The sequence below is a fragment of the Salvelinus fontinalis genome, chromosome 13, assembly GCF_029448725.1.
Source record: "Salvelinus fontinalis isolate EN_2023a chromosome 13, ASM2944872v1, whole genome shotgun sequence".
NCBI classification, from domain to species: Eukaryota; Metazoa; Chordata; class Actinopteri; order Salmoniformes; family Salmonidae; genus Salvelinus; species Salvelinus fontinalis.
In genome coordinates, this window is record NC_074677.1 from 47,568,862 (window position 1) to 47,579,150 (window position 10,289).

General features: G+C 40.2%; 1 protein-coding gene across 1 annotated transcript; it reads left to right on the forward strand.

Annotated features, from left to right (window-relative positions):
* The first annotated feature begins 2,790 nt into the window (after positions 1 to 2,790).
* On the forward strand, positions 2,791 to 6,292 carry LOC129867857 (fibroblast growth factor receptor homolog 1-like). Its single transcript, XM_055941341.1, has 6 exons — positions 2,791 to 2,823; positions 2,939 to 3,068; positions 5,466 to 5,626; positions 5,754 to 5,891; positions 5,983 to 6,097; positions 6,189 to 6,292. The coding sequence occupies exons 1-6, from the start codon at positions 2,791 to 2,793 to the stop codon at positions 6,290 to 6,292; spliced, it is 681 nt and encodes a 226-aa protein (XP_055797316.1).
* Positions 6,293 to 10,289: the final 3,997 nt, after the last annotated feature.

The window sequence follows — 10,289 nt, forward strand, 5'->3', positions numbered from 1 at the left end:
GTGTCCCTTTTCATGTACAGTCTTATCAGGATGGGTAACATGAGCAATTGAATGGAATGTACATATTATATTGGGCATAACTTAATATGTCCAGCAGCCTAGGTAAAGCTAGACAACATATTCTCAGGGCCACATACTTTCGATAAGCACAGCTCAAATAACTAAGGAGAAAATACATTTTAGTACTATTTCTGAAAACAAAGGAAACCACAAAGAGGCCATGTCATCTCCACCTCCCTTACAGCCTAGAACTCTGTGTGGGCTTTGTCAATCTATACTCAAACCTTTTTACTGTTGGTGAAAGTGAGCTTTGTGCATCAGAACACAGCATGAAAATGCCTCCCACCCATAGCACTATCTGACACACACTTCCCTTGATCACCGTTAATCATATTGGAGTCCAATATGGTCATGTTTCATTAGAAATGATTAGTGGCCAGTTGTAAAATGTTAACCAACTGCCGTTGTCACCCAACAACTCATACAAGTACATGAATATAGAATGACTTGAAAGCTTGACTTATCCGGTGAGACATAGTGATGCTGATGACAAAGCCGCTCCTTCCTGTGAGTGAGGGACGACAGCAAGCCACATAACAAAGTGAGGTGAAGAACGAGTGTAAGTGGTCAACTCAGTGGTTGCAATAGAAAATATTTCACATGAATCTGGACAGAAGTTGCTTGAATATCTTACCAGCTTGGGCACTGGGGGTGAGGTGTACTCTCTTTCTCCATACAATTTAAATGTGTATAACTCTGAAAAAAGTAATAGCTCTTTGCCTACTTTAGAACCCTTTCAATGTAATTTGTTTCATACCATTTCATATTTTTGCTCTTTAGTCCTCATATGAAGGCAACATACACACTCAAGAACAGAAAAATGTCATATCGGAATGCAACAAATAATCACACAGAAACTTCCCTCATCAGGAACTCAAATATAACAAATGATTTTGGTCATAAATTCCCAGATCCTATAGTAGGTGAGTCGTGTAATCATATATAATGTGAGATGGAAAGCTTACTGTTGACAGTTTCTCAAGCTCTGATGTAACTGGTGAACATGTATTTTCTCAGGTGGCAGATTAAACGGGATGTTCTACATTCTAATCAGTATTTCTGGGTTTACTGTCACCATTGTCATTTTAATGGCAATTCTGTGGATGAGGAAGTAAGCTTACACCACTTGTAAAGATATCAAACATTTGTACCTTTCCTAAATACAGTATCAGCAGTAGATGTAACTGTTCCATGCTGGATGCAACCTTACTATACCAAATACAGCTGATAACATACAGTACCAGTCAAAAGTTTGGACACACCTACTCATTCCAGGGATTTTCTTAATTTTTTACTATTTTCTACATTGTAAAATAATAGTGAAGACATCAAAACTATGAAATAACACAAATGGAATCATGTAGTAACCAAAAAAGTGTTGAACAAGTCAATCAATATTTTAGATTTGAGATTCTTCAAAGTAGCCACCCTTTACCTTGATGACAGCTTTGCACACTCTTGGCATTTTGATTTGTTTAACCTAAATATATTTTTGCCTAAAATGACATACCCAAATCTAACTGCCTGTAGCTCAGGCCCTGAACCAAGGATATGCATATTCTTGGTACCATTTGAAAGGAAACACTGAAGTTTGTGGAAATGTGAAAGGAATGTAGGAGAATATAACATAATAGATCTGGTAAAAGATAATACAAAGAAAATAATGGTTATTTTGTATTTTTTTGTACCATCATCTTTGAAATGCAAGAGAAAGGCCATAATGTATTATTCCAGCCCAGGTGAAATTTGGTTTTGTCCACCAGATGGCAGCAGTGTATGTGCAACGTTTTAGACAGATCCAATGAACCATTGCATATCTGTTAAAAATTTTGTATCAAGACTGCCAAAATGTGCCCAATTTGTTTATTAATAACTTTTCATGTTCAAAATTGTGCCCTCTCCTCCAACAATAGCATGGTATTCTTTCACAGTAATATCTACTGTAAATTGGACAGTGCATTTAGATTAACAAGAATTTAAGTTTTCCACCCATATCAGATATGTCTATGTCCTGGGAAATGTTCTTGTTACTTACAACCTTATGCTAAGCGCATTAGCCTACATTAGCTCAACTGTCCCGTGGAGACAGAACATCGATCCCGAAAAAGTAAACTTTTTTTGGTTGCTACATGATTCCATGTGTTATTTCATAGTTTTGATGTCTTCACTATTATTCTACAATGTAGAAAATAGTAAAAAATTAAGAAAAACCCTGGAATGAGTAGGTGTGTCCAAACTTTTGACTGGTAGTGTATAATACTACTAACATGCTTCATATCCTTTCCAGGTATTGTACTTTGATTCACACCATTCGAGAGCTGCAGGGTGTTGAGGGTCTATTGGGCAGAGCTCCTCCATCTAACCCCTCATTTAGAAGTCCCCTAACCTTGAGGAAGTGTTTGGGGCATGAGGCTAGAAGCCATCAAACACGAGAGCTTGTCTCCGTCACACTGGGACAGGAGTCACAGGACACCAGCTTAACCACTCCCCTTGAAAGGCAGACAACCAAGTCTGCTTCTAGGTCTCTCTGGAGACCACGGCAAACTGTAAACTTACTGTGTAGAAAAAGCAACGGTGTAAAAAAAAAAAACATTCTCATATTTGAATTTAGCTGTGAAATGGTGTAACAGTGTGGACCTAATTTCCCAGGGTCCCTGCTTCAACACGTCTGGGCTAGGTCTACAGCATATCATCAAGGCAGGGAGGGAAGGGGTGTACTACAAGGCTAAGATGATATGTGGCACCTGCAAGGGCCACTTCATTGTCACCTGCAAGATTATCAAAGAGGGTTAGGACACATCCATCAAGCTCACTAACACATTCATCATCAATACAAAGAGACATTGCACTTTAATCATTACAATAATATCAATCACAGAGTAATACCCTCCAACCCTCACCATCTGTAGGGGCTACTCACAGGAGAGTAGCCAGAGAGGTGAGCATCATGAGGAAGCTGGGTACCCACAAGAACGTGCTGCAGCTGCTAGACTGGAACATCACACAGGGTAGGAGTCACATACTACTCAGCAAAAATATAAATGCAACATGTAAAGTGTTGGTCCCATGTTTCATGAGCTGAAATAAAAGATCCTAGACATCTTCCGTACGCACAAAAAACGTATTTCTCTCAAATGATGGCCACAAATTAGTTTACATCCCTATTAGTGAGCATTTCTACTTTTCCAAGATAATCCATCCACCTGACAGGTGTAGCATATCAAGAAGCTGATTAAAAAGCATGATCATTACACAGGTGCACCTTATGCTGGGGACAATAAATGGCCACTCTAAAATGTGCAGTTGTCGTCACACAACACAATGCCACAGATGTCTCAAGTTGAGGGAGCGTGCAATTGGCATGCTGACTTCAGAAATATCCACCAGAGCTGTTGCCAGAGAATGTAATGTTCATTTCTCTACCTTAAGCCGCCTCCAACGTTGTTTTAGAGAATTTGGCAGTATGTACAACTGACCAAAAAAAACGCAGACCACGTGAATGGCATTGTGTGGGTGAGTGGTTTGCTGATATTAACATTGTGAACAGAGCGCCCCACGGTGGCGGTGGGGTAATTCTATGGGCAGGAATAAGCTATGGACAACGAACACAATTGCATTTTATCGATGGCAATTTGAATGCACAGAAATACAATGACGAGACCTGAAACTTTTGTGAGGCCCATTTTTTAAAGGTGTCTGTGACCAACAGCTGCATATCTGTGTTCCCAGTCATGTGACATCCATATAACATACAGTGGCTTGCGAAAGTATTCAGCCCCTTAGCATTTTTCCTATTTTGTTGCCTTACAACCTGGAATTGTATCATTTGTATCATTTGATTTACACAACACGCCTACCACTTTGAAACAAACAAGAAATTAGACCCCAAAAAATGGAAAACTTGAGCGTCCATAACTATTTACCCCCCCAAAGTCAATACTTTGTAGAGCCACCTTTTACAGAAATTACAGCTGCAAGTCTCTTGGGGTATGTCTATAAGCTTGGCACATCAATCCACTGGGAGGTTTGCCCATTCAAGGCAAAACAGCCCCAGCTCGTTCAAGTTGGATGGGTTCCGCTGGTGTACAGCAATCTTTAAGTCATACAACAGATTCTCAATTGGATTGAGGTCTGGGCTTTGACTAGGCCATTCCAAGACATTTAAATGTTTCCCCTTAAACCACTCTAGTGTTGCTTTAGCAGTATGCTTTGGGTCACTGTCCTGCTGGAAGGTGAACCTCCGTCCCAGTCTCAAATCTCTGGAAGACTGAAACAGTTGCCCTCAAGAATTTCCCTGTATTTAACACCATCCATCATTCGTCAAATTCTGACCAGTTTCCCAGTCCCTGCCGATGAAAAACTTCCCCACAGCATGAAGCTGCCACCACCATGCTTCACTGTGGGGATTGGTTCTCGGGGTGATGAGTTTGCGCCAGACAGAGGTTTCCTTGATGGCCAAAAAGCTCAATTTTAGTCTCATCTGAACAGTGTACCTTCTTCCATATGTTTGGGGAGTCTCCCACATGCCTTTTGGCAAACACCAAACGTGTTTGCTTATTTTTTTCTTTAAGCAATGGCTTTTTTTGGCCACTCTTCCATAAAGCCCAGCTTTGTGGAGAGTGCGGCTTAAAGTGGTCCTATGGACAGATACTCCAATCTCCGCTGTGGAGCTTTGCAGCTCCTTCAGGGTTATCTTTGGTCTCTTTGTTTCCTCTCTGATTAATGCCCTCCTTGCCTGGTCCGTGAGTGTTGGTGGGTGGCAGGTTTGTTGTGGTGCCATATTCAATAATGGATTTAATGGTGCTCTGTGGAATGTTCAAAGTTTCAGATTTTTTTTATAACTCAACCCTGATCTGTACTTCTCCACAACTTTGGCTCTGACCTGTTTGTAGCGCTCCTTGGTCTTCATGGTGCCGCTTGCTTAGTGGTGTTGCAGACTCTGGGGCCTTTCAGAACAGGTGTATATATACTGAGATCATGTGACAGATCATGTGACATTTAGATTGCACACAGGTGGAATTTATTTAACTAATTATGTGACTTCTGAAGGTAATTGGTTGCACCAGATCTTATTTAGGGGCTTCAATTTTTTCCCACTTTTTTTTAAACAAGTTATATTTTTTCCTTTCACTTCACCAATTTGGACTATTTTGTGTAGGTCCATTACATGAAATCCAAATAAAAACCATTTAAATTACAGGTTGTAAAGCAACAAAATAGTAAAAACGCATACTTTTGCAAGGCACTTTATGAACTGCAACTCTGTAAAATCTTAGAAATTGTTGCATGTTGCGTTTATATTTTTGTTCAGTATCGTTTATTTAGCATTGATTGTTTCTGCATCTTGTCCCATGGCAAAAAGTGGAAAGGTGGTTTTGTGTGTGTTTTATTTCCCTTTACTCCAGCTCCTTACAAGCTGATCCTAGAGTCGGTGAGCAGTGGGACACTGCGCAGTTTCCTTCAAGTGAATCAAGACCAACTGAGCAGGGACAGTCAACTGCAAAATCTCTTCACCAGAGCAGCATATCACATTGCCCATGCAATGAGACACCTGTGCTCTAAAATGGTACATTAAAATAATTCTAAAAATCCATCAACAATGTCATATATTCAATTTTCTTCCTGTGGTCACCACACATACATATTTGACTACAGTCCCCATCAGTTCTGATCCACAATTGTTCATACTCCAGGTGGTGCACTGTGACCTAGCCCTGAGGAACATTATGGTGAACCATTTTCCCAGAGAGGTGAAGCTGGCAGAGTTTGGACTGGCCCAAGACCTGACTCACAAAAGGAGCTATCGCAGCAGCTGCAAAGGGGACTACATGGTGAGGAGGACTGTACTGAAGTCACCCAGACATTATGACCAGAGCATAAGGCTATCTCTAACTTGGCTGTTCTTTGTGCTTCGGTTCACAGCAAAGTATGCCCCTGCGTTGGTATCCCCCAGAGTACTTCAGAAAAAACAACTACTACAGCTTCAAAGGGGATGTCTGGGCATTTGGCATTGTGCTGTGGGAGATGCAAACATTTGGTAAGATGGAAAGAGCACCTGAGATGAACTGAATGAAATGTATTCACTAATGTTTTAATAATGAGTCATTAATGATTCATCTTAATCTTAGGGACCTTACCATATCCTAACCTGAAGGCTCCAGAGTTGGTGGTGCGCTATGTCTGCTCTGGACAAAGGAACTCAGTCCCAGAGACATGTAGGCCAGAGATGTGAGAAATGGTCCCCTTTCTGGTTCATTTTTACATGTAATATTTCCATGAATATTGACTGCTTTTGTCTATTTGCATGATACTGGTGTGCTAGTAAATTGGCCTCTTTACTTCTAGACTGCAGACGATTAGGGACTGTTGGCTGGAGCCGAACACCCAAAGGCCCTCCTTCAACGACATAGTCAGAGACCTGGAGAACATCCTGGAGGATGATGAAGTAAGTGTGGCTTCTTCAGTTAGCATTCCTTCTGCATCTCATATCCTTCTCTGTGGATTCAAATTATTTAAGAGGCAATCTGGGCATGCAACATTTTACCTTTTCATGCAGTTCCTTGTGTTTGTATATTGTCTGCACTTCAGGATTACGTCAAAGTGGACAACGGAGTCCTAATGGCCAATATTGAACTTGGCGACCAAGGTCAAATCTAACCCACTCTCCTTCACGGAGACTAAATATGTGTAAGTTACTTCAAGTAGCATAACATGTTTGGATGTGCATGTTTGCAAAATCTGTTTTTTTTCCTTTACTTAGGGTAGTAGGCAGTGGTGTAAAGTACTTAAGTAAAAATACCTTAAGTGCTACTTAAGTCGTTTTTTGAGGTATCTGTACTTTACTTTACTATTTATATTTTTGACAACTTTTACTTTAATTGCACAACATTCCTAAAGAAAATAATGTAATTTTTACCCCTTACATTTTCCCTGTAACTCAAAAGTACTCGTTACATGTTTAATGCTTAGCAGGACAGGAAAATTGTCTAATTCACACACTTATCAAGAGAACATCCCTGGTCATCCCTACTGCCTCTGATCTGGCAGACTCACTAAACACAAATACTTTGTTTCGAAATGATGTCTGAGTGTTGGAGTGTGCCCATTGCTATCAGCAAATTTTAAAAACAAGAAAATTGTCTTGTCTGGTTTGCTTAATATAAGACATTTTAAATGATTTATACTTTTACTTTTGATACTCAAGTATATTTTAGCAACTACATTTACTTTTGATACTTAAGTAGATTTAAAACCAAATACTTTTAGACTTTTACTCAAGTAGTATTTTACTGGGTGACTTTCACATTTACTTGAGTCATTTTCTTTTAAGGTATCTTTACTTTTACTCAAGTATGAAAATTGGGTACTTTTTCCACCACTGGTAGTAGGTCTACTACAATGAAACGATATAAAATAATGCATCCTAAAAGGCCTACAGATCCCCTCAGGTACAAAAAGTAAGAACATTATTCACATGATACAGTACCTAACTGGTGCACAGGATTTGGTTCCAATGCAACATTTTCATTGTGTGTGTTAGAAAAGCTGTACATGTCATTAAATAGGCTACACTTGTTAGTGATTTTGACATTCTTTAAATCAATTTATGTGTAGCATAGCCCAGGACTCATGGTTTTGTCCAGAGGTTCATGCAAGAATTAGGGTTAGGCCTACTAAGATTTATGGAATTGAAATAAAGGGGAGTAGCTAGTTAGCCAGCTAAGTTCTTGAAAAAAGACACCACAAACACTGCTTGACAGTCTAGAGACACAATCCCATGCCTATCTTTGGCATCAGTGGGTAGTAACGCTCTACAAGTAACATGTACTTAAAGCTGCAATATGTACCTTTTTGGGTGACCCAACAAAAATTCACATAGAAATGTGAGTTATAGATCTGTCATTCTAATTGAAAGCAAGTCTAAGAATGATATATCTAAGAAGCGGTAGATCTGTTCTTTGTGAGCTATTTCTATGCTCCCCATTTTTCACTTTTGTTTTTGTGTCTTTTATTTTTGGTTTTGTACACCAGTTTCAAACAATTGAAAATACAATATTTTTGGTTATGGAAAAAATATTTCACAGCGGTTCAGATGGTACAATGATTCTCTAAACTAAATGTGTTTGTTTTGTCACATAAAATTCAATTAGGCAAACTATTAGAATTTTAGCAACCACTAAATGGCAGAGCGATTTCTGCATAGTGCATCTTTAAGCACATTTTCCCCTTACAAAAAAAGACTGCAGTTTTGAAAATGCAGTACAAGTGCAGCAACTGCAGTCGACTGTGGTATTTTGGACACAGTAATTTCAGAATAACTGCTGTTAAACTGCACGGAGACTGCAATCTTTTTAAGTAAGGGTCACTAGTCACTATTACTTTTCTAGTTACTCTCTGTGGGCTGTACTTGAAGTAGCATGTTCCCGGGAGGGACATTATGTTCACTGTCAACAACTGGTGCTGGTCATAGTGCTGGCAGGCTGAAATAATAAATGAATGTCAAATCAATTACACTAAGTTGTTGTTCTTTCTGTTTGCAGTTTACCATATGGTATAACAATTACCAAACTAAATTTGTTAGTAGAAAAATCTGCCACTCTATCACCAGTTATTATGCTGTTATTAGTACTGCTGTAAGATTTGCTAAACATTTGTTGCCCTTTCTTTGTTAGTCTTTGTTAAGGGAATTATGTTCCCCAGGTTCATAAACTGAACTTCAATGAAATAATCTGTCTGTAGCCCAGAGTTTGTAAGGTTCTGGTTGAAATGAAACAGAGGCCAGTCAACAATAGTCAGAATGTTTATTCCCGAGAGCTCTGCCAATCATACCATGCACATAGGTTTATATACCTCACATTTCGTCATAAATGCCCCTCCTCCTCTCTAACAATGCCAATGCTGTTTTACAAGTCTTCTCCTATGCCTACATTGCTTATCATATGCTACAACATGTTACACAATCTACTGCAAGCCCAACGGTTTCTCCCCTCCCTGGATGGGGACGAGACATATTTCCTGTTAGTTTCACAGTGGTCACAAGTTGTCTGTTAACACTTCCTCTTTGCCTATGTATAAACATTCTTCATCAGACAGGGTAGAATTCTGTTAGTTACAGTCCTATCATTACTTTTAAATGTATACATCATTTAGTCATTATACATAAAATCCTTAACAGTCTTACTGCATGATTTCTTGCTTTTGTCATTTTTAAGCATCTGTATTGCCCTCTACAGCATATTACGATTCCTAGGGTGCATTTCGTCTCCCATGATGCAACGCTCCGCCTAGTTAGCCTGCAGTTAGCTTAGCTAGCTGGCTATCAAGCCCAGATTAAGCTTAGTCTAAACATATTGCTTACAGTATGTCATAAATTATGAGTACATTTCACATTACTTTCGGGTTGTAAATATATGATAATGCTTGCATTATGCTGAATATATGTTCATGTAATTGTCATCAACCAACTGCAATAGACTCAAAAATAACCTCCCTCTGCAACTCGATCCTGGACATCCTGAAGGGCCTCCCCCAGGTGGTAAGGGTAGGCAACAACACATCTGCCACGCTTATCCTTAACACTGGGACCCCTCAGGGGTGCATGCTTAGTTCCCTCCTGTACTCCCTGTTCACCCACGACTGCGTGCCAAGCACAACTCCAACACCATCATTAAGTTTGCTGACGACACAACAGTGTCGTCATGTCGTCAACACTGATCACTGACAACGATGAGACAGCCTATAGGGAGGAGATCAGAGACCTGGCAGTGTGGTGCCAGGACAACAGCATCTCTCTCAATGTGAGTAAGACAAAGGAGCTGATCGTGGACTACAGGAAAAGGAGGGCCGAACAGGCCCCCATTAACATCGACGGGACTGAAGTGGAGTGGGTCGAGAGTTTCAAGTTCCTTGGTGTCCACTTCCCCAACAAGCTATCATTGTCCAAATACCCCAGTTGTGAAGAGGGCACGACAACACCCTTTCCCCCCTCAGGAGACTGAAAAGATTTGGCATGGGTCCCCAGATCCTCAAAAAGTTATACAACTGCACCATCTAGAGCATCCTGACTGGTTGCATCACCACCTGGTATGGCAACTGCTCGGCATTGCACCGTAAGGCACTACAGAGGGCAGTGCCTACAGTCCAGTACATCACTGGGGCCAAACTTCCTGCCATCCAGGACCTCTATACCAGGCAGTGTCAGAGGAAGCCCAAAGAATTGTCAAAGACTT

What these genes read in the sequence shown, in the direction of transcription:
- LOC129867857 (XM_055941341.1), top strand. Translation starts at nt 2,791, where the DNA reads ATGATATGTGGCACCTGCAAGGGCCACTTCATT. An exon ending in GCTGCAAAGGGGACTACATG is followed by an intron (nt 5,892 to 5,982) that starts GTGAGGAGGACT and finishes TTCGGTTCACAG; the next exon opens with CAAAGTATGCCCCTGCGTTG. An exon ending in GTGGGAGATGCAAACATTTG is followed by an intron (nt 6,098 to 6,188) that starts GTAAGATGGAAA and finishes TCTTAATCTTAG; the next exon opens with GGACCTTACCATATCCTAAC.